The sequence below is a fragment of the Typopeltis vanoorti genome, chromosome 11 (genome assembly GCF_054136105.1).
Source record: "Typopeltis vanoorti isolate ZY-2024b chromosome 11, IOZ_Tvanoo_1.0, whole genome shotgun sequence".
Classification (NCBI taxonomy): domain Eukaryota; kingdom Metazoa; phylum Arthropoda; class Arachnida; order Uropygi; family Thelyphonidae; genus Typopeltis; species Typopeltis vanoorti.
Genome location: NC_143559.1, coordinates 102,557,468 through 102,576,609, shown reverse-complemented (window position 1 = coordinate 102,576,609; position 19,142 = coordinate 102,557,468). Strand labels below are relative to the sequence as shown.

Here is a 19,142-nt window from a genome sequence, read left to right as displayed (position 1 = left end):
GTGACCAAGCTGGTGAGTGGTCTGTAGAATGCTCCCTTTGAGGATAGAATGAAGGTGTGTGGGTTGCAGAGTTTAGCTGACAGGTGGAGGAGAAGGGATATGATCAAAACTGAAAAGTTAAAGAGATTCGATAAGATTGACACAAAAGAAATTTTTCCATACATCAGTAATAGGGAGAGAACAAGGAGTCATATCTGGAAGTTGTGTAAGTGTGCTTAGTAAGGGTGTACTGAAAGTTATTTGCTTGGAGAGTGGTGAATGAGTAAAATGGATTGCCAGAAGGAATTGAAAGTGCAGGAACGATGAATAAGTTTAAGAAGAGGTATGACAGGTATTGTGTGAATAATGGTTAGTGTGCGTTTCCTCAATGAATCTCGATTCCATGAAGATAATCCATGGGAATTTGTGATAACTACCTGATGAAACAAACCACAACATACTGCTGAAAAACTCAATTCGTCAGAAGTTTTTGAACTGCTTGAGTTTTTGTACTTATACAAATATAACTGACAGTTTTCAGAACTACCTCCATCACATCTTCATATTTATAGTATTTTTGATTGGCAGATATCAATTATATGAGGAAATCTGGATATCTGCAACTGGTTTTAAAAGTCTGATCAAGTTATTGTACCTGTCACAGATTGTTATCAGTTGCTATGATGACAATTTTCTCAATGAGTACAGCATCATGAAATGGCAAATGAAAAGAGCTGCTTTTATGTTAGACTCTCAAAAAAACTGTTGGTTTATGTCAGAGTGTGAACATGCGACCTGTTGGTTGGAGAGCAGGTACACTACCCACTCGGACAACTAGGCTGCCATCACTAGATTACTAGCGATAAACTGGAATAATGAATTATGACATAAGACAATGGCTTACTCCCCTCACAATACTGATCAAGTCATAAGAGCACAACACACTGAACAATGCAGTAAATTGATGAAGATGGCATTTCTGCTTTTCAATCCCCCACACCAATAGGTCATGGATTTAAATTTGTGAATATCTTTAAGTTGAAGATGAATTTCACAGCTAGGTCTGAAATCCCTGCCCACTTATTGATGTTCCATTTCTGTTCTCTAAAGCAGAGTTTTTGGATTATGTAAAAAATATTTTAAAACATCTTAACAATCCATGTGTTAAGGTTTAAGTGCTGGGAGGACATCATGTAGGAGGTTTAATGGAATATTTACAGCACTAGGAAATGCATTAATATGAAAACAGATCACCGCAACAAGTGCCAGACTCCACAATGAATGCTGCTATCGGCTCATTACAATCTGATCTCTCCGCGATGCTCACCCCTAAACTTTGATCCATCTCTCAGACATCTCAGAGGCTTCTGCGTAAAAATAATTCCTAAAATGAAAAAATAAGCAAATTTATCTTTGAAAATTTGTAACAAAGATGTACAACATAGAATGCAGATGTCGCTTAGCTCCAGAAATAGCCAACATCAGACTTGACGTCACCTCCAAAAAGTAATTATCTTCTGATGAACTCACTGCTCTCAGAAAGTTACGGAAAGATTACTGTTATCACCAGAGTGGATAAGGGTAATGTCACAGTCGTCCTTATTGTCATGGAATATAATCTATAAATGGATATTATTCTCTGAGATCACACTACCTAATCCCACAAAAATGCAACTTAAAAAATAAAAAAAAAAAGACTTACTTAAAAAAAAGTATCTTCCTGGCTGGCTTCCTAATTACAAAAACTCAAACCCCTCAGTTTAAACCCCCCACCACCACCACCATCTGGATATATGGTTTACCCAAAATCCACATACCTAATTCCCCCTTAAGAGCTATGGTAGATACCACTGATACAAATGTCAAAACTGGTTCTCTTACCTCCCTTCCTCACTGGAATTATCACATCCTATATAAAAAAAATTCTATCCATTTTAAAACTCTAACTGAAAATCTAATTTGAAATAATATAGATATATTGGTAAGCTTTGACATCACCTCACTGTTTATTAATATTCCCTTAAGTGACACCTTAAGGCTCTTAAAAAATGATTTTCCTTCTGATATCTTAGATCTCTTTTCCTTTGCAATCAATTCTCGTTATTCTTCTATCTGGCTATATTATGTAGATGTTAGAATTTTTCCACTTGGTTATACTATAAATTAAAAGCTGTCACAAAATTATATTTTTGGTTTAATCCTTTATCCAAGTGTAAGCAAACAAAGTTTGCACCTGAAGTAACTTCAGGACTGGGCAACTTGTATATAGGCACACTGATATCACTTCTAGGTCTGGCTCCCACTGATGAGACCTCAATAAAGGTTGAAGCCAGTCTGGGTAGTGACCCTTCCCATAATGCATAGCATTATACATGTCCATAAGGATATGTGCTTTGCATTATGGGATACTTAGGATGTGATGTGAAGTCATTACTCTCTATAACCACACACACTTGAATAAAGGATTAAACCAAGAATATAATTTCTTGACATATTTAATTTATACATAGATGATGTGTTCTCTATTTGGCCTCATAACCCAGATTCCTTCCTCAGTCACATCAATAGTCTACATCCAAGAATCCAGTTTACAATGGAAAAGGAAAATAGTTTACCCCTTCCTAGACACCTTAGTAACACACCTTCCTAAAGTGGTGTAGCTAGAGCTTTTGCTGCCCCTCTCAGTACACACCAAAAATAATACAAAAAGTCAAAACGACATATAGGGAAATAAATTAAAACACTATGTTTATTTTTGAAGTAAAACTTTAATTTCAATATTCTAAAATGTTATTTTTATTGCTTTTCTGTTAGCAAAATCATCAATGACATTGTCGAAGTCTATTTCATAGTAACGTATGTAATTCTTAATCAATTTTATTTAGAAAAACTCCTCTCAGAACTAGCAACACTTACAGCAATTAATTATGAGGAAAATTCGCTGTGGTATTACAATAGTTGGAACTGAGTTTTCGAGACTATTTTAGAATTAACTGCAAAAGTTCAAAAATGTTCAAAGTGCCGTCTGGGGCGGACCGCTCCCCCTCTAGCTATGCCTCTGCCTTCCTAATGGTAACCTTTCCTTCACTGTATATAGAAAACCCACCACACAGGCAGATACATTCACAAATTTTCCCACTACCACCCCTCTCAACAATATAGAATTATTAAACCAAAAGAGCCTATAATCTTTGTTCCAGTTGAACCTCTCTTTCAACCAAACAACCACATACAACACCTTCCTTTCCAGTAGATACAGTGATTAAAGAATTAAAAAATAATAATAATCAGTTCCTCCCCAATCGCTTCAGAAGGATTTCAGAAATGTCATCACCATCCCCTACATCCGTGGCACATCAGAAAAAATAGCCAATCTTTAAAAAAAAAAAGTACAACCCCTACACGGCTTTTAAGATCCCACTGGAAACTTGCTCCCCTAATACATTCCAAAGATCAGCTCTTTCCTCTCTCTCTCAGTGCCTGGAGTATATAAAGTACCCTGTTCCTGCAAGTTGGCTTACTTTGGACAGACAAGTAGATCAGCGACTATCCGTTTAGCAGAACACAAATCTTACATCTGCAATCATGAATAAATATGGATGCATAAAAATTCCCAAAATTTGGGAAACAATTGTCAGAAATCCCAATTTTACATCCTAGGCCACCTATAAACTTCCATAGAGAATGCACCACCTAGATAGGACTTTAGGACCAACCACACGTTTCATTTAGTATTTGTGTGTGTGTGTGTGTGTGTGTGTGTGTGTGTGTGTGTGTGTGTGTGTGTGTGTGTGTGTGTTACAAGAGTTATTTGTAATCCATAACGATGTCTCAGTGACAGAATAAATATTGGAAGCATCAAAATCAGTTTTTAATTCTTTCCTAGTGCTGTAAATATTCCATTAAACCTCCAACATGACACCCTAGCAACATTTAAAAAAAGAACCAAGAAAATCTAAGCCCCTCATGTAGTAAAAAGTTTACATTTTGTAGGTAGGTCACATAAAAAATAAATTAAAAATAAATAAATAATAATAATGCTAATCTAATTGAGAATAGCTGACAATAAGCCATCATGTCACCAACACTGCAACATTGTCCATTTGCTCTCCCCCCCCTCCCAAATCTAAAATTCATCTGCCTCGTTTAATGCTTTAGTGGGCACTGGGGTAATACAAACAATTCTGTTTCTCCAGCTATTGTCAATGCTGACTCCATAAATGCAGTTCTCTTAGTGCACCTGGATATAGATCTTTGATCATACCACATTTGGCCTACTGTATATACATCTAGTCACTAATGAAATCCACTGATGTGTGCACACGTCACTGGATTTTAAAGGTATGAGGAAACTTTAGAAAAGGGTACAAGGCAGAAAAAAATATCAAGGCTTCAGATTGCCAGCTACACACTTTTAGATAGGAAAGGTGATATGACAGATGAGCTGTTAAGGGTTGCGTACTAGATAGTTACTGGAAACTTCAAGGAAGTGAGTGAATTCTATACACAGATGTTCAGAGATGGGGTTTACTATCTTCTGAAGATCATTGGAAGCTATGGTTTTGATCAGCTTGTAGCTAATAAGTTTGATATTATGACTTGAGTATGACAGTGATTTTCATAGTGAGATTTCCAATGTATGGGATGAAAACAATCTATGAATGCAAGGATTCTTCTAGGGAGAAAGATCAGTATTATGAGCAGTGTTCCTCGAACATCCATCAAAGATGAACTAGCTAAGCAGAAATTGGAATCCCTTTGTAATCAATTAAATGAGAACCTATTCATGATCACAGTCTGGAAATGGAACTTCCCCCATAAAACCTTGAAAGCTGTGGTTTTTTTTCATTGTTTACTATGCAATTGTGATCGCCAAGAAAGTCTTTTTTTTGAAATTCTCTATATCAATTATCTTTTGTACTAACTCAGAAAATTTTCCAATAATTTTAATAAAGGTTTAATAAAGTAATATCTTCAGTTGGACTATAGCACATAAGTCATGTCTAATTTCCCATTTTGAAGTTTTGCCAAATCACTTGAAACTGGCTGAATTCAAGAAATGTATTTTGTATTATTTTTTTTGCTCTGCTTCTTTGTAAAAACATATGACAGATCATTTGCAAATAACCAAATCACCTAATATACATACCTCTCCCACCACGATGAATAAGTGTTGTACTGTACCGTAGCAATCCCTCCCCCAATAACACTTGAAATCAATTAAAATACACTACATTTTGCACCAATAACAGTTTACAGCAATAAACTGTCTTAAGTTATTTAAGCTGCAGTATGGTAAATAAAACAGTTTTAACCATACACTAACTTGAACCAAAGCAACAAAGAATGCTACTATATGGTACAGATATGAAATCAGATGATTCTCCTATGAATTTTGTAGACAATTTACTATTTATGTAAATATTTGACTTTTTTTTTACCAACATGTGCTTATAAAGAAAAAGGATGGTTCTTTAGCAATAGCACTGGTACACTCACACAGGGAAAAATGCAAGTAATTTTCAGTGTTTGTAATATACTTTAGTATTAATATGATGTTCTGATCTAGTTAATCAAAGTTAAGAAATTTATGAATTTACTATCTTCATATTTAAAAGAGAACTGTAATCTGTGGCTAAAGGTGTACAAAGAATGCAAGTTTTTGTATAGCATTATTGTTACCAACATACAAAGACTTCAACATTTCTACCATAGTAAGAGGATAAAAGAAATTGTGATTTCATGCAGAAGGGGAAAAAAGTTCAGTGAGTTGATTGCTAATATTTTGGCCCATGGAATGACTGAAATAAGTGTCCATAAATGCCATCATCATTATATTTGAAGAAATTTGCCAAGATTACCTTGATTAGAGAAAGAATATCTAAAAGGGATATATATATATATATATATATATATATAATGCTGCTATATAGTACAAATATGAAATCAGATAATTCTCCTATTAATTATATATATAATATTTGTTTTTCTTTTTCTAGGTTGTGATCATTAATAAGGAGTGCGTGGACAGTGTCTAGGGTTTTGTGAACATAAATAATCCATTAATCTTAAGCCAAGGGAAAAAAGGGGATAGCTCTATTTTACGGACTTAACAAGTTAAATAGTTTCTGAAGAATAGAAATGTCAATGTTAAGCAAGCAAACATTTCAAATTTTTATTATATATACCTCTTCATAGCCCTGAGTTACTTTTTCTGGCCCATACTGGATACCTTTTATGCGAACAAGCTCATCTGAAAATTTAATTCCCCAGTCTTCCATTTCCTGTACTGCTTGCTCATTGCTGTAATAGAAATCAATAACAATGGTGAAGAAATGGAAAGGATAAAATATAGAATATCGTAACAATAGTACTTGTGACATAAATTATAAAAACATCTATAGTAGCAGGAAAATTAAACCAATGTCATAAATCAGACTTCTACTACACACTCCTCCCAATCCCACACACTAAAAGAATATTTTAGATGTTAAACAATTTTATGACTTTGAAAAGGTAACATTTCTGGTACTCTCGAACCAAAAATATAAATCCACGTTAATTCAAAAGTTTAATTGTAAACTTTTGTTCATATGATATGAAAAATTTACATTAATTCATTAGGCAATATTTTAGTTATACTGTACATGCAGTAGTAGATTATAAGAGATACTCATTGCCCAATGATATGTGTTAGGTTGTAGAACCTTTAAGAACAATTATAGTATGCCAAGATATCAAATTCCATGACACACAAGAAACACTCCACAGGTACTCAAATGTAGGATAAATGATGTACATGAGTAAGTGACAAATATATTGAGAAATGCTGCACTACTAGCCCTTGCTGAACTGGTATCAAAGAACTTAAGCAGTGCCAGAAAACAAGCACTCCACTCCACTTTGCCTTGTTGGAACCAGACGTGATGGGTAAATAGCATTGCGCTTTGTCAAAATAAACTTGTTCTTCCATCCACATGAAATAACAAGACTTTCTCTAATGCATTGGTGTCTGAATTATTTGATGCTCCTTCACCCATGGTACTTGTTTTACTGGACAGACATGTTATCCTCAATGGTTATTAAGACATTCAAGGCAATCTCTGATGCATGATGCAGTTAACTATACTTCTGCAGAGCTCAAGTTCTACAGAGAGTTAAATGACCAATGCTAACATATCTCTGGGTTTTTACAACTGTACCTCCATCTTTCTCTCAGATTAATGTTTTCAGCTATATACTCTATGCTGAGTTTTCTGTACATTACACCATTCTCTGAGTACCCAAGACATGCCTGCATATTGTCATCTTACTAGGAAAATGCTTTCCAATATACTACCTACTGGTCTATCTGGTTCCAATGAAATCCTTGATTTGAAGTCAATCAGATCATGAATGCCATTAATTCAAACACCCACTGGAATGCAAATACTGGCACCAATAAGCAAGCTACGACATATTTATGGGCAGTGCTAACTATGTCACTAATTGTTTTCATTTAGAATGGGAATGCCTAATATTTTTGATACTCAGCATATATTATTTTTTCAATTTGACCCAGTATATGAATTCTATTTCTAAAATTTCTCCAATCAACATCCTAAGAAAGATCAGAATACTCATCTAATGATAAATGTTAATAAATGACTGTTCTTTCACAATGTATAATAATAATTTGTTTACATTTGTTTATTTTTATTATATATATTTTTAATGAGGGCGAGTTACTTAATCTAGGAGAAGGTTCACATTACCTATAAGGAATGTAGAGAATTTAAAAAAATTGAAAAAAAAAAGCAACAACTAAATTTTGCCCATGAAAGGTAAATGTATAATAGTCCACATTTTGCTTGAACAGCTGAAGGTAGTTTTGGGGGTGGGAGAGACTGTTCCAAAGGACTGAAGTAAATGGGATGAAGGAGGAGGCAGTGAAGTTGGTGGTGAGTTTCAAGATGGACTACAAAAGGGTGTTGGTTAGCAGTGGTTCTTGCTTTAATGATTTTGGAGGAGAGTGGAGAAATAATAGTGGCTAATTCAGTGGAACACTGTCCATGAAAGTGTAGAAGAGGCACAAGGCAATGTCTGTGAGAGAGGGATCATTAATTAGCTGGATTTCCCCCTTCTGGATAGAAGGGAGCAATCTTAGAGGATTCTGGTGCTCCACCCCAAATATGGGAGCAATATTCCATGGCTGGGGGAATTTGGGTTTTGTATAGAGTTAGCAGCTATAAAGGTGTGAAGTAGTGACTTGTGCAAAAAAGTACACAGAGTTTTTTTGGCAGCTGCAGAAGTTATAGTCAAAATGTGGTTGTGCCAGGAAAGACTGCAGGTGCAGGTCAGTCCAAGTAGTGAAATCTGATAGTGCTTGGATATCTATGTCAATATTATTGAAAGTGGTGGGGGAGTGCAAAAGCTTTCTTGTAGAGTGGACTGAGTTTTGGTAGCACTGAAGTTTACAAGGTTGTCCTTGCCATGGATATAGCTAGGAGATCTGAGTTTAGGTCACTGGTCAAGGTAGATCTTGAGGATTCTAACACTTGAGCGCCACAAGGTTTATCAAATGAAAAGGAGGAATGGAGTACTGTCATCAGCAAAGCTGTGAATAGGATTGGAAGTCTCAGAGAGAGAGAGAGAGAGAGCAGGTCATTTATTTAAAGAGGAAGAAAATGGATGAAAGAACAAAACCTTGGGGCACTCCTACTTTGGCATGGAAATCTGAGGAGAAACCGTCCACAATGACATGTGGTGAGCAACCAGTGAGAAAGCTAGCGACCCGGTTGCAGAGCAAGGAAGGCAGACCACAGGATGTGGTTTGTTAAGTAGCCCCCTGTGTCAAACTCGATCGAATGCCTTTGAAATGTCAAAGGCAACTACGTAAGTTTCTCCAAATTTCTCCATGGCTTGAGTTCAGGGGTGGGTGGTGAAAGTAAGATCAGCTGTAGATCATGAGTGGCAGAATCCATACTGCTTGTCACTAATTAATTAGTATGACTCTAGGTGATTCAAGAGTTGGCTATTGATGACCTGCTCCACAACTTTCGACAGAACAGAAGTGAAAGCAACCAGCAGTTCACCAGTTGACTCTTATCACCTTTCCCTGGGATGGGCTGGATATAGACCTGTTTCCATGTTGTAGAACAAATGCCAGTTGAACCAGATAGAATGAAGAGGTGACACAGGATAGACGTTAGTTTTGGGGCACAATTCTTTAACACAATAGGTAGGATACCATTAGGACCAGATGCCTTGCCCACGTTCAAGTTATTGAGGACTCCTTGGATTTCCCTTTGTCAGAAGACTATGGGCGAAGTGAAAGGAGCATGGAGAGAACCCTGCCCAGATACAAGAGTACTGAAAACCTGGGTGAGCAAAAGTTACGCCCAATGGCCCCGGCAAGGGACCAGAAGGAGCGACTGCTGTTTGGGCAGGAGGCCAGTATACAGCACTTCGCCCTTTCAAAGGCTGACTTGTACTTTGATTCTTTTACAATGGTTGCCAGGCTTGCAGTGTAGGCAGAGTGGAGTAGCTGGAGTTTTGGTCTTGAACCATTCATGGTAAGCAGAGATTTTTTTTTCCTTTTACAGCATTGGCACACTTTTTTCAGAAACTAAGGCTTGGATGATGAGTGTGAAATAAGGGATGATTTCTGTTCTTTGGTCTGAGCAGGTGTTGTTTTTTTTTTTTTTTAAATCAGAAGAACTGAAGCAGTAGTCAGACCATGGGAAGGAGGAATAGAAATCATGGAGGTCCTCCGATTTGGCACCACTGTAGTACCAAAGGACACGAGACTGAACTGGTGGGTGAGGGTTGTTCTGTGGCAAAAGAGACTTGTATGAGGTTCTTGGTAACTCAGACAACCACAGTATACCTGGGAAGGGGAGCTTGTTAGGAAGAAGTCAAATGTGTTGGCAAATTGGAGGGGTTATCAGGTATTCTGGTATGAGGATTGATGATCTGAGATGGGTCATTCCTGATAGCAAACACCTCAGCATCTCTGCCTGCTTAGTCAAAGAAACTGGAGAAGAGGAGCCAATGTGAGTTGTGGACACAGAAGCCCCAAAGAAGGATGACCACAGTGTTGGGTATTTTGACTGCAGTCTACACCTTTCTTCTGGGTACCATGTTACTAGTAATCCACCAGGATACTAAACAAGAATAAACTAGCAATTTGGGAATCAATCACTCAAACAATTTTTATTTTGTTACCCCTTCCCATGGATCCAATCCATGACATAATGGTATAACAATCAAATATCATACAAGCTGTTCTTCCAGTTTAATAAAATTCACATGATTTTCATCATGAAGAACCAGGAAGAACATATGAGTCTATTACTGGCACAACCTAAGGCTCAATGAAAATTGAAAAATGGGCATGATCACAATATATGAAGCATCATACTCTAGCAACTAGCAGAAGAATTGCAGAAATACCATGTTGAATAAATGTGATGAAAATTAAAGTAAGTGACACACATCAAAATAATTATATTAATTTAATACTAAACATAAAATTATATATTCAGGCAATTCAGCAGTCTGGTTGAGCAAAATGGATGATGTTTATGTTTTTCAACCAACAAGGCATAGGATAAAATCCCACAGAAGGTACAAATGTTTGTGAATGTCTTAGGTGATAGATGAATTTCATCATGCTTACTGAAGCCTAAACTGGTTTAAAGTTCCATGTTCTCTAGAACAGGGTTATAAGATTATCTAACCCATAGCTCAATATAGTTCTTAATGCACAACAAGTTTACTACCTTTCATGTTGTAATAGATATGGTATGAAGATCAGCAATAACAAGACAAAAGATAATGAAAATAGGCAGAAAGATTGAAAATATCAACTGTATCATGAATGGAGAACCTATACAACTCTACAAGTAAAATATTTCAGCTACTTAGGCACGATTTTTAGTGAAGATGGTAAATTAAAAATGAAAATAGACAACAGAATCAACAAAGCTGGTATGGTTGCAAGTCAACTGAATAAATTTATATGGAATAAGAGAGAAATTAGTCAAAACACTAAATTAGCAGTATACAAGAGTGTTCAAATCAATTTTTAACTTACAAATCTGAGAGCTGCTTTAGAAGTTAAACACTTGACCAAAGACTAGAGACTGCAGATATGAGAGTCCTGAGAAAGATTAGGAGTGTGAACAGATGGATCAATGGCAATATCACATAAAAAATGAGGATATTAGGAAATAACTTGACATTGTTAACATCCAGGAATGTATTAGCAGAGCTAATCTAAGGTGGTATGGTCACTTAAACAGAATGGGAGAGGAAAGATTAGCAAAACAAGTGTTCTCTTCCAGATTGGCAGGAAAAAGACCCAGAGGAAGACCACGATATAGGTGAATTGATACAGTAAAAAGTGTCTTAGAAGATAGAAATATAAGATCTAATAATGTTGCAGTCTTGACAGGCAACAGATGGATTTGGAGGAAAATTGTAGATAGGAAGTTAGTACTTACTTTACTTTCCGAGTCCAGAACACCAATCATATCCTCTCCATCCAAAGAACAGCAACTTGTATCACCTTGTCATTGACCATCAGAATGTCATCCGTGGAGCACACATAGATTAGATCTGGGCAACATAAAAGATGTTCGTCAGTTTGGGCGTCTCTGAAATCATAGCTGTCATCATCTGCATAACCCCATTTCATCAGGTTACTTCTGCATCTGGACACTCCCACTCTAAGACTGTTCAGAGTCCTCCAGGTGCTATAGGGTAAGTGATATCCCTTGGTTAACTCTTCCTTAATTATGGTGGCTTCTTGAAGTTGAACCGATTCCCTCCATAGAACAAGGCGTCGCTCCTCAGGTTTATGGATCAATGGTTTAGTTCTTTGCATAAAACTATGCCTTGATTTGAGGCGAGAAGCCATGATGATATGGCCGTACACTGGATGTCTTTCATCCAGTGTACAGCCACTTGACGTCTTATGCCTGGTGGCGCTATGCCTGCTAAGGGATATAGCTTGTTGACTGGGGTTGGTCTTAGGCATCCGGTTATGATCCTAATGGTATAATTTAAAGCCACATCCACGTGTTTCACATGGGCGGATGCCACCCACACTGGGGCAGCATACTCCCCTGCAGCAAAACGCAATGCCAAAGCCGTCGAGCGACGTACCTCTGGTTGAGCTTCCCACGTCGTGCCAGTCATTTTTCTTATGATGTTATTTCTTGCATAGATTTTTCCTTTTAGTTCCTGGCAATGTACCTTATGTGACAAGGTACGATCCAGCTTAACTCCAAGATATTTGGGATTGCTGCAGTGTTCGAGGTGTTTTCCTCCCCAGACAATGTTTAACTAGCGTTTTGCTTCCCTGTTGTGCAGATGGAAAGCGCATACCTGAGTCTTGTTTGGGTTAGGCTTCAGGCAATTGGTCTCATAGTAATTGGAGAGTATTTCTAAGGCTTCTGTCAACCTCTTCTCAACTTCTTAAAAACTCATTGCTTGACTGCATATAACTGTGTTGTCGGCATAGATAAACCTCCTCACTTTTGGGTGGGTTAGTAATTGATGTAAATTTCTCATGTAGTACTATCATATCCTGTACATCCCTTGAGGGTGCATGTCAGGAATTTGATGATGATATCAAGGAAAATATTCAGTAAATAATTAGTAATATTGAGCATCTTTTGCTCAACATTACTAATTATTAAGTAATATATTTGTAATATACGGCAAAACAACATATGTTTTGCTGTATTATAATAATAAGAATAATAATAAAAAAATCCCACCTCATCTTTCTTATTAGGCTCAAATGGCCTATTATGTCCAAGTAACTTAGCTACTCATAAATCTTATTTGCGTTTATATTAAGGTGGTTTATCCTATGTGCCATTTAAAAAAAAAAGAAAGAAAAAAAAATAAAAATGAGCCACCAGAGCTCATCGATGTCAACAATACTCTGCTGCAGCTGGAAAGACTGGGATTCAAATTCCACCTAGTAGTAAGGAATTATCACAAGGAGTTAATATTATATGGAAGTAGCAGCATTTTTCCTCCGTGAAAAACTTTTTGTTATTCATCCGGAAAAAAAAACACTGTAGACAATAGTAGACTATGTGAATGTGTCTTAAGTTTATTGATAGTATTAGGATTACACAAAACCCATTTGCACAGTTATGAAAGGCTGTTAAGACTGAAATGTTAAGAGAAGATGAGACAATTAATGAAGAGAATAAAACAACTCACAAATAAGCACAATTGAAGATATTCAAGGACTGGTATGAGTTTCTTCTGGTTTTTTTCTCTTAAAAAATATAATGCTAGCTCAAACACTTCTATTTTTATTTATTTTTTTTTTTAGTAAAGTTAGATTCAAACCAGTACATAGTGGGAATTCAGTAAACATAAAGTAAAGCTGGTATGGTAGGAAGAGACCTGGGCTAGAAATAGAACACTTGACCAAAGACTAGATACCACCGATATGAGAGTCCTGAGAAAGATTAGAGGCATGAGGAGATGGCACCAATGGCATTATCACATTAAAAATGAGGATATTAGGAAAGAACTTGCCATTGTTGGCATTCAGGAATGTGTTAGTAAAGCTAATCTGAGGTAGTATGGTCACCGAAATAGAAACTATTAGCAAAACAAGTGTTCTTTGCCAGGTAAGCAGGAAAAAGATCTCAAGGAAGATCAAGATGTAGATGGGTGGATAGATACAGCAAAAAGCACCTTAAAAGACAGAAATATAAGATCTGATAATATTGGAGTCTTGACAGATAAGATTCATTTGGAGGAAAATTATTGATTGGAAATTAGTAATGGTGTAACTTTTTCATGTAGTACTATCATAATTATCCTGTACACCCTCAGAGAGTACATATCAGGAATTTGATGACAATGATATATAAATTTCAGAGACTGCTCTAGGAGAACATCAAGCCAAGGTAATGTGCTACCATTTTCAAGTTCCAAGATAAACCGTGTGGGCCGTTAAGAATTCTTGAATGCTCTCTGTTTGAATGTGGCTAGAAAGAAAATATCAACATATCATAGCCAAATTTTAGACTTCTAATAGCATCCTTCGTTTCAAAGAATTCCATAAATAGGATTCCAGTACCTATCCTTGATGAAAGTGTATGAACAGGTGACAGTATCAGATAGGGAAAAGATCTCTAAGCAATACCAAACATTCAACTTATCAAGCATCTCAGCTTGATAAGTTGAATGGTTATAGAACCATTTCCTTCATTCTCTCAAGAAAGTGTAAGCTGTGATTAAATAATTCTATTATTCCTACATATGGTGCCACTAAAAGAAATAAATATTCGCCCAAAATGGAGATAGATGAATCTCAGACATCCATAATAGGTCTTAAAAGTACTTCCAATTTATGAATCTTTGGGCTTTGTAAATACTTGGAAACAGTGGGTGCATGTGCTTTGAACTGAGATGGTTTTTTTTTTTTACTTCTTCCAACCCATTGAGTCTGAATCTAGTGTGACATAGGCATTGCCATCTAACAGGTTATTCATTTTGGTGATGCATTACTCAGAATCCAAGACAACCTTTATCTGCTTTAAAACTTTATTGGTGATATTCCCAATCCTAGGAAGATTACTGGAATATTGCTTTTTTTCACAAAATTTAAAAAAAAGCTTCCAAATTGCAATAATAAGCACTCCCACTCAATGCAATAAGAACCAAATCATGATCCATCACCAAGTTGGGACTATATACAAGGGTGTGCTGAAGAGGTGTGATAATCACCATGAAGGAATTCATATAGAACCATGTAACTTACACATTATTCTACATATTCCCCACAAAGTGTTATACACTTATTACAATGCTGCTGTGTCATTTGCAATCCTCTCAAAAAAAACAGTCTTTCCCTTGTTGCACAAACCAGTTCTTTTTGTTCTAGGTGTTTATCAGAAAACAGCAAAGCTAATAATAATGATAAGTACTTGCTGGATTTCTGTTAAGGACATGGACTACTTATAACTTTCACCATGTTCCAGTGTTAAATTTGTGCACAAATTCACAGAGAGAGAGAGAGAAGATGCAGGATGTAAGAAGTCTCACTGATTATGTTATTGTTGATAACAATGTTTTCCTCTGGATTCAGAATGAGAATATACAGAAGAAGCAGGATAAAAATGAATTTCATAATGGAAAGAGTGTATAAGAAACTTTTAAAATGAAGTTGAGCAGCTTTCAGAAGAAAATTGTGGACTGAAATAAACAACCATTATTCATGAAAAAATTAGTTTGAAATCAAGAACCAAACCTTGAAGATGCAGTGGAAAGCTCTGAAGAAACCTGACTGATTCAGCTACAGAGGCATGTGAAGTTTTCTGCAAGGACAGAAAAATTAGAACTCACTGGTGAACTCAGCAAGTTAGAGGTAGTCAAGGAAAAGAAGAAAGCATATCAAATGTTCCTGTTAAGTCAATCAGCTTTTGCTCTGAGAAAATAAAAAGAGACACGTCATAGTCTCATTTTAGACTAGCTAAACAGAAGTCATGCGAAGACTTTGGTAAGAACATAGAAAATAAATATCAGGTATATGAATCACATTATAAAGGAAAGTAGCCTCAAACCTTATATAAAAATTCATTATATTAATCGCAACTGTTTACTTAATACAGATGATTTTGTACTTCTAAATAAATCTATTACAAGTATGTAGGATTCCCTGAGTAAATTGAATAATTGCTGTGATAAACTGGGTATGAAGATCAGCAATAAAAAGACAAAGACCATAAAAGTAGGCAGAACTATTAAGGAATAGTTCTGTCTACTTTAGAGGAAGTAAAATATTTTATTTATTTAGGAACAATTGTTTAGTGGTGATAGCAAATTAAATATGGAATTAGCAAAACTGATAAGATAGGAAGTCAACTGAACAAATTTATATAGAATAAGAGAGAAATTAGTGAAAACACTAAACTAACTATACAGCGTTCAAATTTTTAACTTATGAATCTGAAAGAAATAAAACCTAATCAAAGATTGGAGACCAAATATGAGAGTTCTCAGAAATATTAGGAAAGTGTACAGATTGCATCAATAACAGTATCCTATTAAAAAAAAAATGCAGATATTAGGAAAGGATTTGCTGTTGGTAGCAGAGCTAAACTCAGGAGGGTATGGCCACTTAAACAGAACAGGAAAGTAATAGTTGGCAAAACAAGTGTTCTTTGGGGATGATGACAGAAAAAGGACCTAGAATTTCACTTAGGCAAAGAACTAAGTGAAATGATACAGTAAAAAATGTCTTAGAAGAGAGAAATATAACATCTGTTAATATTTGTTGATATTATGATGAATAACATGTTATATAGAAGAAAGGAAGAAATTATCGACAAGAAGTAAGGAATGATATATCTTTTACATGTGATACTATCATAATCCTGTACCCCCCTGCCCAAGCATACCTGTTGAATGTAATGGAGCAATGAAGTACTTTTACTTGCTCATAAATATAAATCTATTTTTAACTTTAAAAATATTACTTTTAAAATCTTTAAATAAATAAAAAAATTTGATTCACAAAAGTAAGAATTTCTGCAGCACATACAATTTCACTAAATATACATACTATTAAATAATCTACTAAAATAAACTGTTACAAGTTATCAGAAAACAGAAAACAAATTACGTATTAATTTCTTTAATAAAACCATTTAATTTGGCCACTCTATCTGTTGGGTCTAATCTAGTCTGGTTAGCTATCTCCCTCATCAAGTTGAAATCTTTTCTCATGGAATCATTTAAACCTACAAAGAAAATGATAAAATCAGTTAATCTGAAAATTCTTATTTCATCAAGATATACACTTATTTGTGGATCGCAGTTCAAATGAACTGCAATCCTCCCCCCACAAACACTCTTCCTATAGCCAACATGTAGGAACCAAAGGAATAATTTTGGTGACGATCTCTCTCTCACTCTCACACACACACACAGCTTGGAAAGAAGTCAAATAACACCATATTGCAAGGAACAAACAGCCATAGCACCCAACTTAAGATGTAGGACCTCCTTTCATGCAACGACTGCAGCAATCCTACAGGGCATATTGCACTAGCATACAACAGTGATCGATAGGAAATTTAAGCCATTCTTCCTGCAAGCATGTAATGAGGTCCTGGACTGTTGCAAGGTAGATGCCCCTTGACCTCACATGATGCTCCAATTCATCTCACAGCTGTTCAGTAGGGTTGACATCAGGGTTCCGTGGAGGCTAGTCAAGTGTGGTGACATTCACGTCAACAAATCATGCAGTTACAGCAGCAGCCTTATGACAAGGTGCAGTGCCTTGCTGAAAGAGATACCAGCTAATCCCATAGAAACACCACAAAATAGGAAGAAATGCATTGTCCAAAATGTTCAGATACCTCTCAGAGTTCAATGTTTGTGACATCACAAACAGAGGTTTGAGGCCAAACCAGGAAAACAAGGACTATACCATCCCACCACCACCTCCAAATTTTATAGTTGAGGTTATGTACTCAAATAAGATGTTCACTATGCAGCCAGCACACTCATCCATCTGCCGGGTGTGTTTTAGTGCAATTTGTCACTCCATAGCATGGCTTTCTGAGCTTCCACATCCTGTCATACAAGCTCTTTGCACCATTGAAGAAGACACTGCATGCCGGTTTGAGTAATGTGTGGCGTGCATATTGTGATCTCATGGAGTGAGCTCGTGGAAACTCATGGAGTGAGCCTCGGTTCTGAATGTTTTTGTGCAGATTCATGTTTCAGTCAATACCTGGAACTCCACATTCAACATGTTGGCTGATGAATGGCGATATTTACATATCCTTCATAGCACCCTATATGTGTGGTGAGTCATTCACTGCAGGTAGCACTTGCATTCGACTCCCTACACTTCCACCTCAACATGGTACCACTGATTGTTGACCTGGAAGAGCCCAATTTGTCAACAATTTACTGAACACCTAGTCCTGCAGCATAGCATCTTATCACAATGCCTCTTTCAAATTCTGTCAGTTCTCTTCTTAGGCCATTTCACCTGGATGTAGTTGCACTAACATGGGAGCATCACATTCCTCCTATTTATAGCAGCTATAAACATGTGACTCGTTCCATGGCATGATGCACCCTGCCCTTCTACCCAAGCAGAGTTAGTGAGAGAAAGAGTGTAGATACAGATAAGACAGTTTGATACAATGCATTTCTTTTAGCATAACACTGTATACATGGGGATCTTCTTGCTAGATAGTCAACTGTATTGAATATTTCATTTCATATAGCAGCACTACACAGTGCATTTTTGGAGGGGGGGGGGGTATCAAAAATGGAGATTATAAAATTTTTTCTCAAAACCCATGTTAGCAGTTAGCATTCCATCTTATTCTGTTTGTCAAATTATTCTATAATTAAAATTACTGACTAGTTATATTAATTAATCTAGCTCTGAATTAAACTCTAAATCTTGTGTTATTCAAATTAATTTAAATGGTAATTACTTCTCACCTCGCTCCTAAAGAAACACAACCTATTCACAACATATTTCAGAACAAAGTAATATGTCAATTACATCAATAAGTACATCAAATGAAGAGAGACTTAAATAATAACTTAGGTCGTTTTGGTCGACTAATATCTATGTACACTGAAATTTTGTTTGGACGCAATGTTCTAAAACATTTCTAGATAATGGCAACATCTATTATATATATATATATATATATATATTAAAAAGAAGCACACCATTAATTATAATGCTTCTTACATTTGAAAATACCCAATAAAACTATTAATTTAGAAAATTAGAAATAAAAACTTGCCAGAACAGAAGTGGTTACAGCGGTGATATTTAATTTCGAGAATGCATATTTTAAACTGAAATCCTCATGAATTTTATACGTGTTTTGAAAACAGAAAGAAATGAGTGAATAATTTTAAAAATTAAATAACTCAAAATCTAAGGAATGAATATGTTAAAAAAAAACTGAAGTGGAAGAATGAAAGGGAAGTGTCCGTCAATTAACCCATCAGAAAAAATGAAAAGAAATGAAGTATCACAGTAGTTTCGTGGTAGAGAAAATGTAATGTAACTGAATATAATAGAAAACAGACTATGAGAATATGTTGGTGTTAAAAAAAAAAAAGGGGGGGGGGGTAAAGAAAATATTGATAGGGCACAG

General features: G+C 35.9%; 1 protein-coding gene across 2 annotated transcripts in view; it reads right to left on the bottom strand.

Moving 5' to 3' along the window:
- Positions 1-19,142, bottom strand: part of aub (piwi like RNA-mediated gene silencing protein aubergine) — a 196,283-nt gene that overhangs the window by 77,697 nt on the left and 99,444 nt on the right. For both annotated transcript variants that reach the window (XM_090400335.1, XM_090400336.1), the window contains exons 10-11: positions 16,625-16,742; positions 6,168-6,282 (exon numbers count right to left, since the gene is read on the bottom strand). In XM_090400335.1, coding sequence (XP_090256461.1) covers positions 6,168-6,282; positions 16,625-16,742 — 233 coding nt within the window. The remainder of the gene's footprint in view (positions 1-6,167; positions 6,283-16,624; positions 16,743-19,142) is intronic.